Source organism: Gracilinanus agilis, chromosome 5 (assembly GCF_016433145.1).
Source record: "Gracilinanus agilis isolate LMUSP501 chromosome 5, AgileGrace, whole genome shotgun sequence".
NCBI classification, from domain to species: Eukaryota; Metazoa; Chordata; class Mammalia; order Didelphimorphia; family Didelphidae; genus Gracilinanus; species Gracilinanus agilis.
The window spans coordinates 170,917,016-170,942,836 of NC_058134.1; the positions used below are offsets into that span (position 1 = coordinate 170,917,016).

The window sequence follows — 25,821 nt, forward strand, 5'->3', positions numbered from 1 at the left end:
TATATATATGGAGAGAGAGAGAGAGAGAGAGAGAGAGAGAGAGAGAGAGAGAGAGAGAGAGAGAGAGAGAGAGAGAGGTATTTGGATCTCTATTTTAGAGTGAGGAAACTGAGGCTCAGTGACTTTCCTTTGCTCATGCCACTGCTAAGGGTCAGAGGCAGGGTTTGAAACTAGGTTTTCCTGACTTTATACCTAGCAATATATTTAGTACAGTTAATGAATATTTGTTGAGCTGAATTCCAAGTAAAGGAAAATAATAGAATCTTGGATAGTTTTTGAGGATTCTACAGGCATGGATTTTCCCCTTTCTTCCTTTCTTTCCCCCCAAGTTCTCATTGATTTTCTAAAGAGGAATCTTTCTTTCTTTATGTTTATTTACTTGAAACACAAACTCAACAATGGAAAGTTTAGAAGTTTGCCCAAATTGGTGCTGGTCCAGCTATTGCTTGCATGAAAATTCCTGGCCTAGCTGCAAAGGGAAGGAAGCTGCTTGGGAAGCTAATCAGAGGAGACCTGCTGGCTCTTACTAACTGTCTAGGGGCCATCCCTTCCCTGCTGCCCTCAAAATTGGGATTGCTCCTGTGCATACTAGCTTCTTGTGATAAAGTCATGAAGGAGAATGCTGATTCTGTCCACAGCAAGAAAGGGATGAGTGAGTGAAAAAGCATTTTTTAAGCACTGATAGACCTCATCTGGAGCATTGTCTTCAATGATGGGCACCAATTTAAGGAGGATATTGATAAATGAACGAGAGGAAGGCAATCAGCATGATGAAGAGATTTGAGTCTATGACATCATCATCATTATAGCTAAATATTTATATCGCTAGTATGGTGCTAAGAGCTTTACAAATATTATCTCATTTGATCATCATAATGATACTGGGATGTTGGTACTATTGTTACCCCCATTTTTGCAGATAAGGAAATTGAGGCAAGTCAACTACTAAAGTGCTTGAGACCAAATTCGAACTCCAGGCCTTTTATTTATTTGTTTATTCATTCATTCATTCATTCATCTACTTATTTATTTATTATATTATTTATTTGTTTGTTTGTTTTAATGTAGCTTCTAGGCCCTAAATGATTTAACTGGGGGGACTGACAGGGAACTGTAGGCGAGACACTGGGATGGGGGTGGCTTATGAACAATAGAATCCCTGCTTCAAGAATCTCACAATCTAGGAGACAAGCAAATGAATATGTACAAATAAGCTCTATACTGGAGAAGTAGGAAGTAAAGAAGAAAGAGAAAGGCATTTGAATTAAAAGAGGTTGAGGAAAGCTTCTTAGAGAAGATGAGATTTCAGTTGGTCTGTAAAGGAAACCAGGGAAGGCAATAGATGGAGGTGAAGAGGGGAAGCATTCTGGGCACAAGGGACAGTCAGACAAAATGCCTGGAGCTGGGGGATGGAGCATCTTGTTCATGGGATGGTCAGGAAGCCAGCGTCACTGGTTTGAAGAGTATGTGGTAGGACGCAAGGTGTAAGAAGACTGGAAAGGTAGGAGGTAGGTAGGTTATAAAGGACTTTGAATGCCAATCACAGCATTCTTTATATGATCCTAGAGGGGATAGGGAACTAATAGAATTTATTGAGTGTGAGATGGACATCTGCACTTTGGGAAAGTCATTTATCGTGAATAAATGGAGGATGGATTAGAATGGGGAGAGACTTGTGGTGGGGAGACCAACCATCAGGCTAGTGCAACAGTTTGAACAGTAGGTGATAAGAGCCGGTATCAGTGTTATGGCAATATCAAAGGAAAGAAGGGAACGTATTTGAGAGACATTGCAAAAGTGAAATGGAGACTGATGAGGTCACCAAGTGAAACAGAATAGCTGGAGAAAAGAAGAGGGAGGGCCAAGGACAGAGCCCTGTGGGATACCCACAGTTAGTGGACATGGCCTAGAAGAGGATTCAATAGAGGAGGCAGAGAGAAAACAGTCAGGCAGAGAGGAGAAGAACCAGAGGGAGGAGTCGTGTCTCAGATGCCTGAAAAGCAGAAAGCATCAAGGAGAAGAGGGTGCTCAATAGTATCAAAGGTTTCAAAGAGGTCAAGAAGAATGAGGATGAGAAAAGTCCACTGGGTCATCTCTCCTTTAGTGTGTGCATCTCTAGTACTCACCATGACGCCTGGCACAAAGTAAATGCTTAATTAGTGTTTTGTCATTCATTTATTTGTCCAGCATGTTAGAGTGAGGATTCTTTTTGTGTATGGGTTGGCTAGAGTTCCTTTCTAACTCTGTGATTTTGTAAATATGTTCCAAACATTGTTCTAAGTGCTAGAGATACTAATATAAAAGTGAGAAAGTTCCTGCCCTCAAGAACAGGGTTTATCAAGGAAGATATCTCAAGTAAGGGAAGGGTAGCCGGGAAATAACGTTTGAGTGTGGAAAATCGCAAGGACGGTCAGAGGAGCCTTAGGGGAGTCGAATGATAGATAAATCCTTTCAAGTTACAACACAGTATTGGTTTGATTTTGGTTCTGAACAAGAAGGCTGGATTCAGCAGGACAGATGGCAAGAAGGTGGCTGAGGTATAAAGTGAAGCATGTCTGGTGCTGTCTAGATACAGTGGGTCATATGAACCATTCGCCAATCTGGCCCCCCTGGGCTGCAGAATGGATAGTCTGAAGCTTTCAGGGTGTGGTCTCTGGATCAGAGGATCATAGATATAGAACTAAAAGGGACCTTGGAAGTCATCTACCTTCTCACTTTGCAGATGAGGAAACAAAGGTATTAGGGAGGCTGAGTGACTGCCCAAACAGGTACTCAGAATTGGAGGTAAGACTTCCACCCAGAATGCTGTAATATCTTTTCTCAGCCAGTGCTAAAAGAGCCAGGGCAACAAATGCCAATGATAGAAAGCACCAGAGTTCAGTGCCAAATAGAATACTTTCATTTTCTTTCTCTACCTCTCCCCTAGGAATGGTAACTGCAATCTTGCTGCCCCTCCTCCCTGCCTCTTCTCAAAGAATGCGGTAGAAGACCTAGTCCTTGCCCTGGACCACCTATTAAAATTGCAATTTACTATGGAAGATCCTGGGAAGTTAAGTGGCACAGTGGATAGAGTGCTGGATCTAGAGCCAGGAAGAGGAAACTAAATCCATCCTTGGACACATTATCTGCATGACCCTAGACAAGTCACTGTTTGCCTCAGTTTCCTCATCTATAAAATGAGTTGGAAAAGGACATGACAAAGCACTCTAGTGTCTTTGTCAATAAAACTCCAAATGGGGTCATGAAGAGCTGGATATGACTGAAATGACTCAACAACAACATGGAAGAACCTGAAGGACAAAGAAAACATTCACCAGCTAGCATGGCACACTCTGCCATCTTAATCCCAGCTTTTGATTCATTCTTCCTGATATTTTGCATGATGTTGTCTGCACATAAGTTAAATAAATAAAATGACAATATACAGCCTTGTCCTACTCCTTTCCCAATCTTGAACCAATCAGTTGTTTTATACTCGGTTGTAACTTTTGCTTCTTGACCCCCATACAAGTTCCTTAGGAAACAGGTAAGATGATGTGGTGCTCCCATCTCTTAGAGAACTTGCCACATTTTATTGTGATCCACAAAGTCAAAGACGTCAGGATAGTCATTGAAACAAAAAGTATATGTTTGTCTAGGCTTAGTTTCCTCATCTGTAAAATAAGGGGTGGTAGGCTACATCTATGATCCTATGACTGCACCTCTATACTTTTGTCTGTCCTATTTCCTGTTTTAGAGAGAGATTTTGTCTACTCCTGGTGCATCACCCCATATTTCCCAAGAGGATGCTTTTAATGTTCCAGATCTTATAGCCCCTTCTCAGTCCTTTTCTTCCTTGACCTCTCTATAGTCTTTGATATTTGACCATCCTCTTCTCCTTGATACTTTCTTCTCTTCAGGTTTTCCTAACATTGTTCTTTCCTGGTTCTCCTCCTATCTGACTATTCCTTCTCAGTTTCTTTTCCTGGATCTTAATTCATGTCACTCCCATAGCTTATGAGTGTCCCATAAGATTCCACCTACATCCCCTTTTCTTCTCCCTCTCTACTATTTCATTTGATGATCTCACTAGTTTCCATGGAGTCAATGATCATCTCTGCTTATAATTCTCAGATCAATTTATCTAGTCTCAACATTTCTCTTGACCCCAGTCTTGAATCTCCTTCTACCTATTGAACATCTTCATTTGGAAATCTTTGGCTTTCTTTGTATCCTCAGAACTTAGCACAGTGCCTGGCACATAGTAGGTACTTGATTAATTCTTATTGATTGACAGTCCTTCAATACACAATGACACTATTGTACGAAAACAGATTTTAGACACAGGCCTGGCACCTATTGATTTTACAGCTTGTTATAAAGGTTATATGACAGTAGAAAGAGCAGTGGGCTTGCAGTCTGGTGGGTAGAGATCTCACCTCTCATCATATCTAAGTCATCAGGAGTCAGTCACTTAATGACCTTGAGTCTCAGTTTTCTCATTTGTAAAATAAGCACAATCCAGATTGGATAGCAGGTAAAGAACCCTTGACTAAGTGATCTCTAAGCTTCCTTCGGGCTCTGAATCCTATGATTCTGATCTCATGATTCTAGTCTTATGACACTACTCTTTAAGTGGAGTTAAACCAGTAAAGTGAAGGAGTTTTTGACATGAGCTTTAAAAATGGAATCTTGCCAAAGTTCCTTTCCCCACAAATAGCCCCCGTGGGACATCCCGGAGCCCTTTTCCTTGAGCTTAGCCTTTTGGTGCCCCCAAAAGGCGCCAGAATGGAAACCCTGTGAAAGTTTGCTCTTGTAGTTAAGAGAGATCATTTGAAATTCAAAGCACCCGGAGGGGGCTACCCTTAAGCAAAATATTCAAATAGTCTAAGTTTGCCTTGGCTCCAAGCTCTTTCCTCAGTTATTGTCTCCTTTCTCCTTTGTACTTCATGCTGACCCCTGGCTGACTAGGACTCCCCATTTAGACTTCACCCAGAGCATCCCATCATCTGGAATTTTGCCCAATTGCCAGCCAGGATCTAATTTTACCCCATTCCCTCAGGGTCCTGTTCCCTGCCAGATGACAATGAATCACAGACAAATCTGTGGTAACTATAATGATCAAAGAGCACTGAAAGAGCTGGCTATGGTTGAGCTAGATAATCTTGAAAGTTCTTTTGACCTCTGACATCCTGATTCTCAGGTTATCCCTACTAGTTAGCAAAAATGCCTTTTAAAAAATCCTACCCTTCTGACTTAGAATCAATACTGCGTATTGGTTCCAAGGCAGAAGAGTGGTAAGGGCTAAGTGATGGGGGTTAAGTGACTTGCCCAGGGTCACACAGCTGAGAAGTGTCCGAGGCCAGATTTGAACCTAGGACCTCCCATCTCTAGGCCTGGCTCTCAATCCACTGAACTGCCCAGCTTCCTTCAATATAAATGCTTTTAAAAACCTCGAGATATGGGGCAGCTGGGTAGCTCAGTGGATTGAGAGCCAGGCCTAGAGACGGGAGGTCCTAGGTTCAAATCCAGCCTCAGACACTTCCCAGCTGTGTGACCTTGGGCAAGTCACTTGACCCCCATTGCCTACCCTTACCACTCTTCCACCTATAAGTCAATACATAGAAGTTAAAGTTTAAAAAAAAAATTAAAACAAAAACAAAAACAAAAAAAACCTCGAGATGTTTATGTATCTTACTCAGGACTTGTTGAAGGTACTATACAGCTCTCCCAGCTACCCAAGCTTACAATCTATGTGTCATTCTTCATCCCTCACTCCCTCTCTCAGCCCAGTCCCCATTCAATCTGCAGCCAAGACTTGTCGATTTTTTTTTAAACCCTTGTACTTCGGTGTATTGTCTCATAGGTGGAAGATTGGTAAGGGTGGGCAATGGGGGTCAAGTGACTTGCCCAGGGTCACACAGCTGGGAAGTGTCTGAGGCCGGATTTGAACCTAGGACCTCCCGTCTCTAGGCCTGGCTCTCACTCCACTGAGCTACCCAGCTGCCCCAAGACTTGTCGATTTTACCTTTGTAACAGCTCTTGAATCTGCCCCCTTCTCTCTTCTGACACTGTGACCACTCAGGTATGGACCTCAGAATGAACTCCCTGGACAACTGTAGTAACCAGTTGGTTGGTTTTGCCATCACAGGTTTCCCTACTCTGGTCTGTCTTCCGCTCAACTGTCCCTCCCTCCCCTTTCAGTAAATCCCAGTGGCTCCCTAGCACTTCTAGGATCAACTATAAAATTCTCTCTTTGGCATTTAAAAGTTGTTAATAAATTGTCCCCTTCAAGTCTTCCTATACCTAATTCAACCCCTTTCTTTGATTCAGTGTCATTGGCCTTCTTACTGTTCCTTGAGCCAGACGCTCCAGCAGACTGTGCCCTTGTACTGGCCATCCCCCAAACTCGGAATTCTGGTCTTCTTCCCTGACTCCTGGCTTCCCAGATTTCCTTTAACGCTAGTGCCTCCCCTCTGTTGGTGATCTCCAGCTTCTCCTGGGTGCACCTTATTTGTACAGAGTTATTCCCTGGGGCCAGGTTTGTCTTTATAATGATAGGACCCTTTGGGGGGGGGGTTAGTTTCTGGTTGCTTCTAGTTATATTTTCCTAGTCCTGTCTGTTGTTTTCCTGGTTCTACTAACTTCGCTCACCCACCCTGGCTCATAGAGGTCTTTCCATGCTTTTTTGCTGCTCCTCTTTCAATAGAATTTATCCTTTGGAAACCTTTGTGCAGTCAGTGTGGCAGGAGCATTCCTGACAGCACAATACCAGAAGCTTTCTTGGCCTTTTGGAATCCTAAATGGCTGCTGCTTGAAGTTGACTCCTGGCCTGGGCATTCTAAGTAGGGCATCATTTGGCTGGGCTCTAATGACTGGCAGGTGCGGGGGAGGCTTTGCCATTCTAGGTGTCCAAGGAACCCTTTTGCAGATGTTTCCAAGTTGCCTGAAACATCTCCAATATCCCAAGCAGGAACAGCCAATTGAAGCTCCAGTCAATACACACCCCTCCCCTTTACTCACCAGTGGCATCCCTTCTGCCAGCCTCCTTCCCCTTTCCTCCCTTCCTCCAAGCCTGCCTGACATAGGAAGAACCTGAATCTGAATCTCCCAAACCTGCTTCCTCTTCTCTATTATTCCAAGGGGCAATCCTTCAGCTCAGCAAAGATGATTTGGAAGCAGATTCTTTTCCTCTCTTGCCTTACCACATTGGTGCTTTTAGCTAGTAAGTATGAGCAATGGAAAACTCCAGAGCCCTTTAAAGCAAAGATAAAGTGCATCTCCACACTTTCTGCCCTGATGCCACGGGAGGAGAAACTGCATTTTCCAGGCTGCTGAAGAAGGAGGATGTGTGTGAGAGTGTGCGGGGCTAAAGAAGATTACCCAGAGCGGCCAGCTTTGTGGTTTCCTAGGAGGGGAAATGTCCTGCCACTTGAATGTGAGAGAATGAAGCCCCTAAACTAGTGATTAGGGAACTAGAGTTTAAGGATATGGTCTTGTGCATGTCTGGGGTTTGAGGGTTTTACCCATACGGTGCTGGGCTGCTTCACTGCACTCAATTTTGTCTCTGTGTTATTTTCACCTAGTTCTTGAGGCTGGGGAAGGGGCAGCTGTGGGCTCTAAGCAAGAAGCTGGAGAAGAGGACAAAGAAAGTAAGTAGAGTTGCTAGTTCAGCAAAGAGGGGAAGCCACCATCTCCTGCCAGCTGTCCCTGGAGCATCCCAGCCATCCTGCACCTTTTGTGATCAGTCAATGTTTCTGCTTCCAGATTTGAAAAAGATCTTCCTCCAGGAATCAGATGCTTCTAATTTCTTCAAAAAGCGTGCCAAGAGATCCCTGAAATCACGGGATGAGCTGAATGGTGGGTGAGGAGACCGATCAATATTGGTGCCAAGTTCCTACCCTTCTCTGTTTTCTTTTCCTGAGCTATCTCTTAGAAGCCAGAAAGAGTACTTGTTAGGCTGAGGGTAAAAGATAAGAAAAAGGACTTCCGTAAATTTGAAATTAGAGAAAAAATATGTTTTTTGCTGTGATTCTTTTCATTTACCATGCTACCCAGCAATATTTATTTGTATATTCTCATATACATGATTGTTTGTATTTTCTGTTTGCATTTTACATCTCCATATGGCATTTAGGATGGGAGACACAGTGACACGGAGTAGAGAAAGTGCTAGATTTGGCAACAGGAACACCTCTGACAGCTGTGCAACCTAAGCCTCAATTTTCTGACTTATTTCCTAAGTTATCTGAATTGGTGGAAGGTATTCTCAGTCTGAGAAAATCACAGAACATTGATCTTTCCCTCCCTCTCTCTCTCTCTCTCTCTCTCTCTCTCTCTCTCTCTCTCTCTCTCTGTCTGTCTTTTTGATCTGAACCTATGATTTTATCAATGTGGGGAATTCAGCATGGAAACTTCCTTTGCAGAAACACAAGTGCCAAGAATACATTCTAATTTTAAACAAATATCTCTGAAAAACTTAAGAACTCAGATCAACACAATAACTATCCATGATTCTGGAGGATCCGGAGAAGCTTGCGTCTGTCTCCTGTCCGAGTGGTAATAGACTTGAGCTATAAAACAAGGCACACTTCTTTTGGACATGGTCAGTGTAGGAAGATATTTTGCTTGATTTTGTGCATTTGTTATGAAGACTTAGGTTTCTTTCCTTTTTTAATGGGAAAAGGAAGTAAGGGAGAGAATATACATGTTTATTAACTGAAAAACATTTAAATTTATTTTTTAAAAACTTATAGTTTGGGTGAATTGTCTAGAGTACTGAGCAGTCCGGTGACTTGCCCTTGGTCGCCCGTCCAGGAGGCAACATAGATAAGTCTTGATCCCAGGTCTTCTTGACACCAAACTATTCATTATGCAAAGATGGCTCATACGTGGGTGTAAGTGAATTGTTTTCCCCTGTAGCACACAACATGGTGTCTTGTATATAATGTACCCACAATAAATAGTTCTTTGATTACTAGCTGGCTGGTAGAAATACAGTAGATTTTCTTCTTCTGATGGGGGAGAAAGAGTTAAGTAGTTCAGAGAAGAATATCTGTCTTTTCTGAGTTGGATGAAGACGATTTTAATAAGATGGCAAATGTATGGCCCTCATATGATTTCAGATTCAGAATTTTTGTTTTATGAACATAAGAAATTAAATCGTTTTGGTTTTTTCCAACAATGAAAATTCACCTTATCTCCTCACTTCCTCACCCCCATTGAAAAAGGGGGAAGGGGGGAGAACTCTTGTAACAAATATATATGGCAGAGCAAAACAAATTCCTATATTTTTTTTTTAAACCCTTATACTTCGGTGTATTGGTTCCTAGGTGGAAGAGTGGTAAGGGTGGGCAATGGGGGTCAAGTGACTTGCCCAGGGTCACACAGCTGGGAAGTGTCTGAGGCCGGGTTTGAACCTAGGACCTCCTGTCTCTAGGCCTGACTCTCACTCCACTGAGCTACCCAGCTGCCCCAAATTCCTATATTTTTAAGTAGATTTTTTTCAATTATTCAGGTATCAAAAGAAGGGCTGCAGGAAAGCAAACTCTTAGAGACATTTCCACCAGAAGAATAGGCATTTCCTCAAGGACAACAATATTTGCCATCCTTTTAGCTGACTCCAGATAGTGAGAAAAAAATGTTCAGGCACTGAGTATAGACAGGAGTACATAGTGTGTGGAAGAAGTTCCCTCATAAGCCGCAGGAGGCACGGGATAGCATGGTGGACCCTCAGGACTCTACAGCAGCTTCTCCATTCAGCCGTACTAGGCAAAAATGTATACCCACTGAACCCATGGGAATGGTCCTGGATGATGGACTTCTTGGCTACAGCTCAGGCCAGGTGGGACAAAGGGCAAGCAGCATTTCAGGGCTGTATCTAACACATTGCGTTAGCGTGTGCACCCTTACTTTAAAAACAATTAAAGACAAGTATTTATTGAGCTCTCAATCAGTAAGGACATTTATCTCTATTTGACAAACTAAAACTGCAAATAATTAAACTTTAAAAATGAAACACAAGATTTCATTTTCTGGAGATGTTGAGGGTTTGCAAAGAAAAATCAGAGCTTTCCTATGAAACCTATATTTTTTTAATTACTTAACTTAAGCCCATGCTAAGCACTTCATAGATTGCTTTTATCTGTCCATTCATCCATCCATCCCTCTCTCTTCTCTCTCTCTCTGTTTATCTGTCTGTCTGTCTGTCTTTTCATCTATCTGCTTTAGCTTTCTAAACAATTTGGATCAAATGATGCTTTAAGTTCCTCCTAGATGTCAATCATTATTAATTTTGTGCTCTTTTGTCCAAGTCACTAGAAGGCAAAGTTAGGCATTAGTTCATCTGAAGAGTGACTGGAAATCTCAGTTCTCAGCCTGAGTAACAGCTTACTGTAGCAGCTCAAAAATCTGGGCAAGCTACGAATTGTATGGAGACAAAGCAACTTGTCTAGAATTTCCAGGCAAGCAAAAGTCCTGTTACAGTGAAGAGTTGAAACCTCGGTGCCTAGGAATTATGTAGCCTGTATGGACCTATTTCTCTATTTGTCTCTCCATTAGAATGTCAGCTCTTGGGGGTAGGGAATGTTTTTGCTTCACACACACACACACACACACACACACACACACACATGCACATACCACATTTAATAAACATATAATAAACTTATAAATAAATATCATCGCTAAGTAAGCATTTAATAAACTGCTTGATTGATCAGCTGATTGAAATAATTTTCAAGACTTCCTGATAGTTCACAAAATAAGCCTCAGATCGTTGTTGCTCAGTCCTTTGAGTTGTCTCTGACTCTTCACGATCCCATATGGGGTTTTCTTGGCAAGTTTCCTGGGTGATTTGCCATTTCCTTCCCCAAATCATTTTACAGATGAGGAAATGAAGCTAATAAGGTTGAATGACTTGACAAGGGTCACACAGTAAGATTCTAAGCCTATCAGGCTATCCACTGTGTCACCTTGCTGCCTCAGGTCACTTCCCTTTAATTTCATCAAATAACTGAGGTCCTTTGGAGACTACAGGGCAGAGTGGAAATAGCTTTGGTTTTTGAAGTCAGGCCATCCTGGTGGCTAGAGTACTTACTAACTCCCAATTAAACTCCCAAGTCATTTAGTTATCCTTGCTACCCAAGTCAGGACTCCTCCCCCAACAACCCCCCCACCAAAAGTAGTAAGGATAGTTATCAAAAAATGACTTACATCAAAAGAATTTCTTTTTCATTTCATTGCTAGTTGTCCTTGCTCCTAAAGTAAGAATCATGGAATTTAGAGATAAAAGGAATCTTAGAAGTCATCTAGTCTAAAACTCTCAGTTTACAGATGAGGAAACTGAGCCCCAGGGACATTAAGCAATTTGGCCTCAGTCACATAGTTACTGTTCACTGGAAGTTTCAAGTCTTCAATGTAAATCAAGGGGCTTGAATGAAGTCATTCATTCTCTGTTTTAGAGGGAGTAGAGTTTCTGTCTTTAAAAATATGTTCATGCATGAAAGTAACATTAATTAAAAAAACATTCCTCATTGAGAGCGTGTTGCTCCCCAAATCTTGCAGTTATAGTCCTGACCTGGGTTCATTTATTAGAGAAATCATTTACTCTGGGCTGGATTTGCCAGGAGGTCTGTGGCAGGCGTGGAGGTTAGCTGTGTACCCTCCCTGCATCCTCTCCTTTTTGTTAGTCTATAGCTGCTTCTCTCCAGGGAGAGATGAGATGAGAAGAAATCTCTGGGTTTAATGATTGGGGATTTCTTAAGAAGTTAGGCATTTCCTTCCTCCATGGAAACTCTGGGTAAATTCTCTTCCACAGCCGAGAACAGACAACAACTGCGAGCAGATGAACATCGGCGAGAGTATTACGAGGAGCAAAGGAATGAGTTTGAGAACTTTGTGGAGGAGCAGAATGATGGTAAGGATCAACAGAAAGAGAGAGAGAGAGAGAGAGAGAGAGAGAGAGAGAGAGAATGTGTGTGTTTGTGTATATGAATGTGTCTATGAGTGTGTTGTGAGTGTTTGTATGTATAAGTGTGTGTGTCTGTGAGTAAAAATGTGGGTGTTTAAGGGAGTGTGTGTTTGTGTCTGTGTGTATTGGGTGGAAATCATATTATTTTCTCTCACCTCTTCCTCAGCATTTTTATGCTGGTAAAAATCTGGATTTGAATTAATATCAAAGACTGATTTCAAGGAGAAAATTAAGGATATGTCCACAAAAAGGGAACATGTACTCCAGACCCACTAAATTCCAGAGATCTCCTGGGGATCTTTGATATTGGTGGACTGAGTACTCAGTGGGTTGAATTCCAGTAAATATATACAATTTGGCTCAAGACTTGTTGAATGGAGACTTTCATACATGTGGAATATTAGAGAGAAAATTTTTAGCTCAGAATAGATGCAGAAAATGGTGTCTACATGAGGAAGTCAAAATTCTAATAATATCATTAAAGCATATGGCATGCGATGATTTTGGAAAGGAAGACGGCAATGGATATTTCTCCTGTGTCCCGTTGGACCCATCTGGATACCAGATCACTTATACTTCCCAATTCCTGGGGGAGAGATTAAGAGAGAAAAAAAGATCTTTGTCTGCTTCCTGGAGGAATAGCCTTCTGACCATTGCCATTCAGAGGAAGAGCCATAATGCTTTCAATTGCTCTTCAGAAGAGAAGCAGGATGAAGAGGTCTGTTCCCTGGTCTCATAAGGTCAAAAGAATGACCAGTATCTGAAAGCTCTACTTATCCTTTACGGACACCAGGTCACGTGCTTCTAGTTTGTCTTTTGTATTATCTAAGCTCTGCCAGATCTGAAAACCAGTGGCATTATCTCCACTTTTTTTTAAAGCCCTTACTTACCATCTTGGAGTCAATACTGTGTATTGGCTCCAAGGCAGAAGAGTGGTAAAGGCTAGGCAATGGGGGTCAAATGACTTGCCCAGTCACTGGGCAAGGGAAGTGTCTGAGGCCAGATTTGAATCTAAGCCTGACTCTCAACCCACTGATCTACCCAGCTGCCCCTATCTCCACTTTTTGTAAGAAAGAAGGTAGTTTTTTTAAATTTATTTAAGTATTTTTCCATGGTTACATGATTCATGTACTTTCCATCCCCTTTCCCCCTCTCGCCTCCCAGAGCCGACATACAGTTCCACTGGGTTATATATGTATTATCTCACTCAATACCTGTTTCCATATTAATCATTAAGAAGGTCATTTTGAAACAAAAGGGATCTGCCTATCCATGGCAGGAAACTCAGTCCCATTAGCACGATTCATTGGGGACCACAGTTTTGACTCAATTGCAGCCCCACACTATTCCCAAACAGAAAATCACTCCCTTAAACTGTTTAACTGTAAACATTAAGGAATTACTCTTTCCTGGGGAGAAAGAGAAGAGAACAAGCATTTACTCATTTTATTTCATTTATTTATTTATTTTTATCTTATTGATTATGAAAATTTTTCCATAGTTTCATGATTCATATTTATTCCCTCCCCTCTTCCTTCCCTCCTCCCATAGCCACTGAGCAATTTCACTGGGTTTTACATGTGTTATTGATCAAGACCTATTTCCATATTATTGATATTTGCACTAGGGTGATTGTTTAGAGTCAATATCCTCAATCATGTCCCCACTGAGCCATGTGATCAAGCAGTTGTTTTTCTTCTGTTTCTGCTCCCACAATTCTTTCTCTGGATGTGGATAGCAGAACAAGCATTTAGTAAGCATCATTTATGTACCAAGCACTGTGCTCAATGCCTTGTAAGTCTTGCTTGAGATCTCCTCTTCTGGCTAAGGCATGGAGAAAGGCAAAGTATTCTAAGTAGTCTATCCCCCATTCCAAAGCATTAGAAGGTAACTGATTGTCAGCTGTTAATATAGAGTGACCAAATGGGAAGATTCCTAACAGTGTGGAGGATAGATTAGAGGTAGGAGAGTAGACATAGAAAGACCTGTTTGGCTATTGTTGTAGACTAGATGGGAAGTACTGACAGGCCTGCTCTAGAATGATGGAAGAAGGAATTGAGGATGAATGGGACTGATACAAGAAATACTGTAGAAATAGAATCAATAGGACTTGGTAATTAATTAGATATCAGAGGTAAAGAAGGGAGAATAGCCAATGCACAATTTCCAGTGTAAAAGAATGGGGAGAGGGTGATGCCAAAGAAAGAAAATGGTTAGAAAGAAGAAAAAAATAGAGGGAAAAACTAATGAATTTGGGTTTGGATATCTTGAGTTTGTGGTGCCAGGTGGGGATATTTGATATCCAGGCAGATGAGACACAGGACTGAATCCTGGCAGAAGATATGTATTTGAAAGTTTTCTCACACTCCAGAGAAACCCAAGAAAGAGTCTGTTTTGTGATAGTGGGTGCTCATTTAGTAAATTTCTGGGATGCTGAGAGGGTGAAATCAATCTCTTTAAATAAGTCTTGTATTGATGAATGACTTGCTTGTGGGTTCCCAAAGACCCTTTGACCATGGCTCCAACTTTGTACCACTGTCTCTACTTGTCCATTCCATTCACCTAAAATTTCTCTGCTCACACCCAAGCCTCAACCCAGTGACAGAGAATGAGAGTAGTTGTATGAGGAGACAGAACTTGGCCGTTTTTATCCTGCCTTAGCAAGTCATCGAACAAGCAGTGATGATGGTTGCAGGGTGATATTTAACTCATTTCCAAATGGCTTGGACCAATGCCAAACCAGCATCCAACCCCATTCCCATATGCTCAGCCTTGAAGAACCCCACAGCTTTATTACTATACTTCTATAGAGGTCTAACCTCAGGATGGGAGCAAACTAAGAAAAGTGAATTAGAAAAGGATCTGTAAACCATGAGCCAAGCAAAAACACAGGGACAAATTATCCACCAATGAATGATATTGAAAGATATCAATCTTCCCACAGCAACATGGTAGCTACTGCTGCCAATGGTTTTTGTATATGGATGTCTCCTAATCACTCAGATGCTTCCAACAATTTGTAAAAGCCCCCAAGTACCACATTTTCTAGTTAATTACCCAACTGAGGTTTCTAGATATCTTTTCAGAGAGATTTTCTATTTCCATTCAGTGAAGTCAATCTTCTTGCTATGTGTACATTCCTAGGGTCATAGATTTAAATTCAAAAGTGTCTTTAGGGGGGCAGCTGGGTAGCTCAGTGGAGTGAGAGCCAGGCCTAGAGACAGGAGGTCCTAGGTTCAAATCCGGCCTCAGACACTTCCCAGCTGTGTGACCCTGGGCAAGTCACTTGACCCCCATTGCCTACACTTACCAATCTTCCACCTATAAGTCAATACACAGAAGTTAAGGGTTTAAAATTTAAAAAAAAAAAGTGTCTTTAGGCGTCATCTAGTTCAACTGTTTCATTTTATGGAAGAGAAAACTTGGACCTGAGGAGGCTAAATGACTTACCTAAGGTCATATGATAGCAAGTAGCAGTGTCAGAACCTGAACTTGGTCCTCTCACTGAGAGTCTATTCCTTGAACCATCACATTACTCTCCTGGAAACGAGTGGACCACACTTTGCTTTAGTTGGGATCAATCTCTAGGGAAGTTTTAAGGCCACTGCAATCAGATCTTCCCATTGTCAGCAACCTTTCTTTGGAGATTTCCAATACTTATTTGAATGAAAAGTCCTGGTAATGATTTCATTGATATTCAGTCATTTCTGTCATGTCTGACTCTTTGTGACTCCATTTGTTGTTTTTAAAAATTTTTATCTTTATTGTATTCCAATAACAAATTTATATGTAAGTTTTCCAAAGTTAACATGATTTATGTTGTCTCCCTTCCCTCTTCCCTCTCCCCTCCCAGAATTGACAAGCAATTCCACTGGGTTATACATGTATTATCACATAAACATATTTCCATATTATTCATTTTTGTAAGAGAAAAATCTTATAAAACCCAAACCCATTTGGGGTTTTCTTGACAAAGATACTGGAGTGTTCTTCCATCTCTTTCTCTAGCTTATTTTACAGATAAGGAAACTGAGGCAAACAGAGTTAAGTGGCTTGGCCTGGGTCATACAGCTAGTATCTGAGGCAGTACTTGAACTCAGGTCTTCCCTAGCTGCCCCCTTGAGGCAGCATACAAGCAGGAAGTCAGATTAGCTATTAGCCTTTGAATAACCTAACCCAGAAATGGATATGAGCAAGTTCTAAGAAGAAGTCTTGAAGTGTCAGCTCTAAACATAGCTAGACATTTTTCAATAGTTCTGGGATTCCATTTAATTTCTCTGGATGGCTCTGAGCTGTATAGAAAGACTCCCAGATTTTGTTTCCTATTTTTAGATACTTCTTCCTGCCAAAACTTAGGTCCCCCAAAAGGCTGGAAACCTTAGAGCAGTGATGGGCAAATTACAGCCTGTGGGCCAGATGCGGCCCCCTGAAATGTTCTATCCAGCCGCAGGACATTCTTTGTAATCTGACGAATACGATGAGTAGCATACACTACAATGAAGCTTCGAAAGAGTTGCCTTAGAAACAGACTGACAGATGAGCATTTCCTTTCCTTTGGCCCCCTCTTTAAAAAGTTTGCCCATCTCTTAGACTCAACAGGGGCTTTTCACAGCATCATAGAAATGTCTCTCCTCCTTGGCAGGCTGGGTTTCCTCTGTGCTGTCAGTAAGTGATGAGCTTCTCTGGGCTGTAGATGAGTAGTACTATATAGGATAACATACGGGAGGATCACCGTATCTTATGACATCTTACAGAATAAGATCTGACCTTAAATTCTGGAAGGTGACCATGTAGAGAACTCTTCAAATAGAGTGAAGTTCTGATATTTTTCTTCTGTAGGGAAAGGATCTGAGTTCTTTTTTGTTAAAAGGGTAAATCCCTGTTTTCTATCTCCTTTTTTCAGGTGGGTAAAGAAATAACATCATTGGGGATTTTATTAGAATCGGGAATCATATGTGCAAGCCTGTCTGGGTCTCTTCCACGGCTAAGAACTTGAATTCAAGGTTCTTAAAGAATTGATGTATTGATTTATGTCCCCAAAGCAATAAGATGGTTGTAAAGTTCTTGTCTATAATTAAGACCCAGGAGAATTCTTAACAGGCGGTGATGCCTTCTTGGACTTTTCATACACAGAAGTGATGCGAGTGATAATGGAGTGTAGCAAGGCTAAAGAGTGGGTTCCTGGTAATTCCTTCACTTTTACCCTCCGCGAAGTGTTGTTCAAGTGTCAGAAAGTTCTAATGAATTCTTCCAGTGTGCAAAGGAGAGTGATGCTAAAGCCAGAGACTTAGTGGAAAGGGGAACCAAACTCCTGTGACTAAGGGACATGAATGGTGGCAAGTTGACTTTAAAGCCTGTGGGCTAAATATGGATGCCTGGGAGCTAGAGAAGATGCTAAATCCATGAGGCAGTTTAGGTCTGGTTTATGGGACAAGAAGATGTTTGCTCATCAAGGCTCCCTCAATGTGTGTGATTAAATACCAGAGTTCTTCTGTTCCTCTCCCAACCATCACTTAGAAAGACAGGTAGGCAAAGACTGGACCTGTGATTTCACTGGTATAGGGAATTCGGTGAGGAGACCCCCTCTACCAATACAGGCCAGCAGCTTTTCTTCCACCTGCCCTCTTAGAGAGCTGTCTAGAACACTTGGCCAAGGTCACACAAGCTGTGTCAAAGCTGAGTTGTGAACTCAAGTCCTCCTGTTTTCCAAGCCAGCTCCCTGTCTTCGATGCCATGCTGCTTCTTAGATATTGGTGATATCGATTTGAGTATGTTGTTGTTTCAGTGATGTTCAACTCTTCATGATCCTACTTGGGATTCTCTTGGCAGAGATACTGGAGTGGTTTGTCATTTTCTTCTCCAGCTCATTCTCCAGATGAGGAAACGGAGGCAAAAAGGGTTAAGTGGTTTGCCCAGAGTCACACAGCTAGTAAGTGTCTGAGGCCAGAATTGAATTCAGGAAGATGAATCTTCTTCTTGGCTCTAGGCCTTGCACTCTATCCAGTTGCCCAATAGTGGTTCTTTAGGGACCTTGATTGTCATTTTGAAGGTGTCCAAGGGGAGGGAAGGAAAGAACTATTCCACCATAACTGTATCTGCCATGGGCTAGTGACTTACTTTTTGACCCTGAAGGGTCTTATCACCTCCTGCCCAGGGATTACTCAATGGAACTAGTATTTCCGGGCTATTTTATTTATTTTTTGATAGACAATAAGAACATTTATTAACTTCACACAACACATTTTTTCTCCTCCTCTTCCTCCTCCTTCTTTTTTTTTTTTTTTAAGGAGACTAACAGGTGGTGGGGTTGGGAGAAAGTGAAATTCAAAGGGAAGCCACAGTGCTTTCAATTCTATCCCTGTTTTTTTTAATGGGAAGGGCACAGATGGTGTGTTGCTTAAAAAGCTATCAAGAAAAGAATCTGAGCAGAGTGGCTCAGAAGGTAGAGAGACAGGCTTAGAGACGAGAGATCTTGGGTTCAAATTTAACTCCAGACATTTCCCAGCTGTGTGATCTTAGGCAAGTCTCCTAACCATAGCTGCCTAGCCCTACCACTCTTCTGCCTTGGAACCCATGCTTAGTATCAATTCTAAAACAGAAGGTGAGGAGTTAAAATAAAAAAAAAAGGTTATCACTGAAAATAGAGCCCTTTTCTGTAGACTCCCTTCCTCTGGATTCTATTGGTTCCTTCTCAAACCATTCGAGTAGGGAAAAGCTTAGGGCAATTGCGGTATACTGCTAAGTAGCAGTGAGATGTTCTTGGGGGCAAACAGCCAGTCATTTAGTCCTGTGGCCATTGGCCTCTCCATCTGTTTGTACTGGATTGCTGGGAAGTGTACTCTTACTAAGAAAACTTGTGTCAAGAGAACACAATAATAAATGACCAAAGAGCCTAGAAAATCTTTGCCCATGCTCTCCTGAGGAGAGATGACAGCTCCAGGGGGGTGATTAGCCAAGACACATAGCAGGCTTTACTAACACATATTTTGACATAACACATCACTGACTTCACTCACTGAAAATACAAACTTCTCGGAGAATACACTGAGAAAACTTAGACCAAGGTTCAACCCAGAAAATGAAGTTTTCCCCACCTCGTTTGCAGCTCAGAGGACTGGTCTCTTGTTTTTGGGGGGAAAAAAAGAAAGAAAAGAAAAGAAAAGAAGAAATTCTAGAATTGCAGATTGGGGAAGTATCCAAGAGATCCTCTAGTTGAACCTCTAACCAAAACATGAATCCCAGCTAGAACATGGAAAAAGGAGCTCCATGTTATTTCAACACAGTTATTACTATTATTCTTAGATAAAGAAGGAGAGACAGATTGGATCAATGCACAGAAATCTGGCTTTGGAGTCAGGAATACCTGAATTCAAGTCCTACTTCTGACACATCCTGGCTATATGAGCATAGGATAGACCTGTGATTCCATTGGTAGAGGCACCCTCTGTGGTCAGATGGCAGAATTTGAACCTGGATTCCCCTGGCTCTGAGGCTGGCTCTCTTTTCACTAAGGCTGACAACGCACTGCCTTAACTTTTTATTGTGCCAGGTAACCCTCCAAGAGGGCTAGCTTGGTTTTGCAGTGGATATGGAAGAATGTCAAAGCTGGAGTCAGGAAGATATCTTCCTGAGTTCAAATCCAGCCTCAGATACTTACTGTCTATGTGACTCTGGACAAGTCACTTAAATCTGGTCACCTTAGTTTTCTCATCTGTAAAATGGGCTGGAGAAGGAAATGGTGAACCATTCCAGTGTCTTTGTCAAGAAAGTCCCAAATGGGGTCACAAAGAGCTGGATATGATTGAAACAACTGAATAATAAGAATAAAAAACCCTTTAAGTAAGTTGCAGAACATTGACACCGGTAGAAGAAGTTTCTCATTAGGAATGCCTCCACGAATGAAATTGTAGGACTGATCATTTGTAGAAGTATTAATATTACTAAGAGTGGCAAGGATGAGACATAAAAAATTTGCCCTAAATGGCCCATACCAATATTCAAGACAACTATACCAAGAAAAAGGCATAATAATTAGTCAAAATAAAATAATAAAAATAGAACAAATAGAATAAAAAGACAAGATAAATTGTGGCATGACTGAGAATATGAGCATGAAGAGCCCAACAGGTACGAGGCCAAATCCAGGAAGAAACAGGTTCCTAACAGTGGACTAATAAACCAAATAGGCTTTAGGACACACATAAAGGGAGAGATGGGGAAAGGATTCAGAGCGTATGACTGAACATCACTGGAGATGGTCAAAAGGGGACAGACCAACAATAGAGAAGATGTTTCATTTATTGTCATGCATATTCCTCATAAAAAATGATCCTGATTGGAGAAAACACATGTGGCCAGAGAATATGCGTGGGGAGGGTGCACACTTGAGGAAGACAAGTGGACAGGACAACCCTCAACCCTAATTTCTTGGATTAATTACTGAGCTGTTCTCTCCACTAGCCTGGATCTGTGTAGCTGAGCTGCTCTTTGAAGGTCCTCTGTTGTTTTCTATTGTCATATCCTGGTCTTTGGCTTTTATGTAAATGAGAGAGAGAGAGAGAGAGAGAGAGAGAGAGAGAGAGAGAGAGAGAGAGAGAGAGAGAGAGAGAGAGAAGAATACATGAAGCTTCCACATTCCAAGGTGATTAATAAGTTGGAGATGGTTGAAGGGTGGGACAGCAGGTGGAAGTGAGCTACAGATCTTCAAGACTGTGTCTAGGGAAGTGAGTAGCACCTCACAAAGTTTGTTTGCCAGTTTTCTCTCTCTTTTTTAAACCTTTATCTTCTGTCTTAAAATTGATGCCAAGTATTAGTTCCAAGGCAGAAGAGCGGTAAGGACTAGGCATTTAGGGTTAAGTGACATTTTTGTTCATGGCCTGATTTTCTGATTTAATTCAATTATCTTGAGTTTGTCTCTAGACTCTAAAATACGCTACAGGCTCATGAACACCATAAATAGNGAGAGAGAGAGAGAGAGAGAGAGAGAGAGAGAGAGAGAGAGAGAGAGAGAGGGAGAGAGAGAGAGAGAAGAATACATGAAGCTTCCACATTCCAAGGTGATTAATAAGTTGGAGATGGTTGAAGGGTGGGACAGCAGGTGGAAGTGAGCTACAGATCTTCAAGACTGTGTCTAGGGAAGTGAGTAGCACCTCACAAAGTTTGTTTGCCAGTTTTCTCTCTCTTTTTTAAACCTTTATCTTCTGTCTTAAAATTGATGCCAAGTATTAGTTCCAAGGCAGAAGAGCGGTAAGGACTAGGCATTTAGGGTTAAGTGACATTTTTGTTCATGGCCTGATTTTCTGATTTAATTCAATTATCTTGAGTTTGTCTCTAGACTCTAAAATACGCTACAGGCTCATGAACACCATAAATAGTTTCCCATTCCTTCAGGGGCTTTTATTTAGTATTTCATATACTGGGATTTTATATTTATTAGGGTTAGCAGGGTTAGCAGGCAACTACAAATGTGAGTTTGGACACATCCTTTTTTAGCTAGTAACAGCAATTTGTTTTCATTCGTAAGGAAAAACAGCATTTACAAAAATGAATGGATGGCACTTAAAAATCTAAGTAGCAAACATACCCTTATATATATTGTGCTACTTTATGACATGCCATGGTTATTGAAACAACAAACCTGGGCATGAAGGGAATTATGGCAGTCAGAGTTTAGTGGGCCCTGCCATAGTGCTATAAATGTTTATTCCTGTTGTTTAGTCATTTTCAATCATGTCCAGCTCTGTGACTCATTTGGATTATTTTGTTGGCAGAGATAATGGAATGGTTTGCCATTTCTTTCTCCAGCTCATTTTACAAACGAGAAAGCTGAAGTTACTAGTCAAGTGAGACTAAGCCCAGGGGTACATAGTTAGTAAGTATCTGAAGCCAGATTTGAACTCAGGAAGATGAGTTTTCCTGACTCCGAGCCTGATACTCTAGACACTACGGTGCCACCTTGCTGCCCTTGGTTTAAAAGATCACCTTAAGATGTGGAAGGTTTGGCTACATAGCAGTCCCTCTGAAAGTGATCTGGAAGTGATAGTGAAATGCAACCACTCAGTGAAAACCTGGTGAGGTTGCAGGCTATCCTGAGAGGCACTACCACTAGGACTAGGGAGCCATGTTGTACATTCTGTGTCCCGGACTGAGAGCTCACCAAGAGTTACTGCATTGGTATGAGATCATTCACAAGTAGAAGAATGAGAAAGGAGGGCAATAAGGATATGGAAAGGTTTTCAGCTCATTCTGTGAGAGGATCAGGGAAAATAACATTTATAAAGTGTTCAAAGGTTTCCAGAGCACTTAACAAATATTATCTCATTTGATGCTCATAATAAGCCCAAGAGGGTAGTTATTATTATCCTCATTTTACAGAAGAGGAAACTGAGGCAGAAGTTAAAGGACTTGCTCAGAGCCAAACAACTAATTGGAGTCTGGCTGGATTTGAACTCAGGTCTTCTTGATCCCAGACCCAGAGCTCTGTCTGCTAACTCATTGCCTAAAAAGAAGTGGATATTTATAGCCAGGATAAGAGAAGATTTAGAGGAAAACATGAGAGCAGCCTTCAAGTATCTATCTGAAGGATTACCATATAGAAAAGGGATTTTTTTTCCCCCTATTTGACTTCTGAGGGCAGATCAAATAGGTAGAAGTTTCAGAAGACCAAATTTTGACTTGCTATAAGGCTAGAAGCTAGATCTCTGCAAAATTGAAAGAAGTTGTCTCAAGCAGTAGTGAGGAGCTTCTCACTGACAGTCTTAAAGCAACAGCAAGGGGATGTCCATCAATTAGAGATGTCGTGCCATTGAGTTGGATCATGACAATGGGAACGTGGGATCTCTATGTGGGGCCAGTCAGCCCAGGACCATTAGAAAACCTAGAGAAAAAGTTAAAAGACATCGCTGAGAAATGGGGTGTTATGGCATATGATTGGATTTTTTTTGCTATAAAGATATTTTATTTTACCATTACACTTGATAACAAATTTCCCCACTGATTTTCTGAAGCCGTATGATCTAAATTGTCTCCTTCCCTCCCTTCCCTCCCCCCTCCCAGAGCTGGCAAGCAATTTGATCTGAGTTATACATGCATTATCACGCGGCATATGATTGGGTTGGAATATGGTGATGGAATTCTACTGCACAGTAAGAAATAACAAGTGAGTTAATTAAAAACAAACAAGCAAACAAGGACGGGGCAGCTAGGTAGACTGACGTTGGGAGGACCTGGGTTCCATCTGATCTCAGACACTTCCTAGAGGTATGATCCTGGACAAGTTGCTTAACCCCAGTTGCCCAGCCCTAGCCACTTTTCTGTCTTCAAATTAATACTGAGAAGAAAATAAGGGTTTAAAAAAATGGAAAGACTTACATTAAATTATGAAGAGTGAAATGTGTAGAACCAAGAGAACATTATATTCAGCAACTGAAAAAACGTTTGAAGAATAACTTGTGAATATTCACCTCCAGGGAAAGAACCGATACATTGAAATATGTAAGACAGAATATATATATATATATATATACTTGGGAATTTTAATGTAATTTAAAAAATTAATCAATTTTTAAAAATCATAAAAAATAAATTTAAAAATAAAAATGTGAAAATATTAAAAAAGCAAAGGCAAGGTGATCACTTGCCTAGTATATTCATGTCTAGCATAGTATAGCACAGTGATGGGCAAACTATGGCTGGTGGGCCAGTCGTGGCCCCCTGAAATGTTCTACCCGCCCCTTGACATTATTCCTAATCTGACAAATACAATAAGTAGGATACAATACAATGAAACTTCGAAAGAGTTGCCTTAGAAACAGACTGACAGATGAGCATTTCCTTTCCTTTGGCCCCCTCTTTAAAAAGTTTGCCCATCCCTGATCTACCCTAGTATAGCACTAATAGCTAACATTTTATATAGCTTATTATATGCCAGGCACTATGTTAAGTACTTTACATTATTTTCTCATTTGATCTTCAAAACAATTCTGCAAGGTTGAGTGCTATTCTATAGATGAAGAAACTGAGGCAAACAGCTTAAGTGACTTTCCCAGGGTCACACAACTGGTAAGTTTTCGAAGCTGGATTTGAACTCCTTTCTTCTTAACTGTGTCACAGATAGATTGGGAATTAGAAAGACCTGGGTTCAAATCTCACCTCATATACATACTAGCCATGTGGCCCTAGGGAAATCATTTACTCTCTTTAGGCCTCAGTTTCTTTCTCTGTCAAATGAAGGGGCAGGCATCAAGGTGCATCCAATGAAATGAATCAGTGCCACAACGCCTGTGTTCCCATTAACTCTATTGCCACAGTCACTGTTACCATCCAATGCATTGGAAGGTTAGTTTTAATGTTTGTTTGTTTGTTTTTTGGTCAATCGCAGATCAGGGGCAATTTGCGGAGGGGAGAAGTCATTTTATATTTTGAAACTTTAATGTTTCTACATATATACACGCATACAACAAGACAACATTGTGGAAAACTCAACACACAAGAATTCTGGTATATGTGCCTGGCAGTCAAAAAAATACAAGTAGAGGGGGCAGCTGGGTAGCTCAGTGGAGTGAGAGTCAGGCCTAGAGACAGGAGGTCCTAGGTTCAAATCCAGCCTCAGACACTTCCCAGCTGTGTGACCCTGGGCAAGTCACTTGACCCCCATTGCCCACCCTAACCACTCTTCCACCTATGAGACAATACACCGAAGTACACGGGCTTAAAAAAAAAAAAATAAAATACAAGTAGAAAAATACGTAAAACAAAACATTTTTAAATTTAAAAAAAAATGAAAAACTTCCATCAGGCGCTTAGCTGGCACTCTTTTCCCAGCCGTTGGCCCAATCGCGCTCATTCTTGCTCTAAGCGGCGTTCGTGGGAGTCCCTGTTGTGGATCAGCCCGTCACTCCCGCCTCAGTCTGGGTCCCGAGTTCTCGCTTTTAAGCAGTCGAGTCTGTGTGAGGGCGGCGTTTCTCTTTGTTTCATTTCGTTTTTAACCGAGCTCCGGCCCCAAAGCCCCGGAGTAACGAGGCTCAGAGAAGCCTCGGAGACCCTTTTCCCTCTTTCTCGTGGTCGGGCCGCGTCCTCGGCGGGGCTGGCTCCGCGGAGAGATGCCCGCGGACGCGCTGTCACGCTCCACGTCGGGGCTGCCCGTCTCAGCCAAACTCCCGCCTGCCAAGTGGCCCCGAGGAGGGACGGTCCAACGTCGGGGCTTCTGAAAGGTCGCGGCTCCGAGACTCGGAGAATCCCTAACTCGGACGCGTAACGCAGTGTTTTATTTGCTCTCTGACAGAACAAGAGGAGCGCAGCCGGGAACAGATTGAGCAATGGCGTCAGTGGCACTACGACGGCCTTTACCCGCCGTACCTCTACAACCGCCACCGCATCTAACCTCGAGCTGGCAGCAGACTCCTCCGGAAGTCCGAAAGGACACTTAGAATTGCTGCTTACGCACACACACACACGGACACACAGACGCACCCGGGGACACGCCGGCTGAGAGATATTGATGGGGAGGAGCTGTCAGCATCTCGGCGTGGTACCCAGTGTCCCCCGCGGCCTTGGAAAGTCCCCCCCCCCCTTGGTTGCTTAGCAAGGCCGGGGCTTTCACTCCTTTTTTTTTTTTCTCCAGAGGCTTCCTTTTTTATGTGACCTGGAGAGTCCAGAAGCCAAAGGAATCCAATAGAGCAGGCCAGACTCCCAGTCCTTTCTGCCTGCTTTGTTCTTCAAAGCTGGATGGCTGATCAAAGGAACAGAGCCCAAACTCAGTCAATAAATAAAAAGTATATATTTGCTTGCAGATTGCTTTGTAATTTATTTGAAGAATACCGCATTTATGACATAATATTTTTTCCATTTTTATTTCTAGTTTGGAATTCTCT

General features: G+C 41.9%; 1 protein-coding gene across 3 annotated transcripts; it reads left to right on the forward strand.

Annotated features, from left to right (window-relative positions):
• Positions 1-7,146: 7,146 nt before the first annotated feature.
• On the forward strand, positions 7,147-25,683 carry UCMA (upper zone of growth plate and cartilage matrix associated). 3 transcript variants are annotated; one of them, XM_044678420.1, is made up of 5 exons: positions 7,147-7,204; positions 7,566-7,631; positions 7,747-7,839; positions 11,798-11,896; positions 25,233-25,683. In XM_044678420.1, exons 1-5 carry the CDS (start codon positions 7,147-7,149, stop codon positions 25,328-25,330), a joined length of 414 nt encoding a protein of 137 aa, XP_044534355.1. In that variant the 3' UTR covers positions 25,331-25,683. The 3 variants fall into 3 exon arrangements, with proteins under 3 accessions (XP_044534355.1, XP_044534356.1, XP_044534357.1); XM_044678421.1 differs by lacking the exon at positions 7,747-7,839; XM_044678422.1 differs by lacking the exons at positions 7,566-7,631; positions 7,747-7,839.
• Positions 25,684-25,821: the final 138 nt, after the last annotated feature.

Coding starts and splice junctions, on each gene's coding strand:
- UCMA (XM_044678420.1), top strand. CDS start 7,147: ATGATTTGGAAGCAGATTCTTTTCCTCTCTTGCCTTACCACATTGGTG. Junction 7,205..7,565: donor CACATTGGTGCTTTTAGCTA/GTAAGTATGAGC, acceptor ATTTTCACCTAG/TTCTTGAGGCTGGGGAAGGG. Junction 11,897..25,232: donor TGTGGAGGAGCAGAATGATG/GTAAGGATCAAC, acceptor GCTCTCTGACAG/AACAAGAGGAGCGCAGCCGG.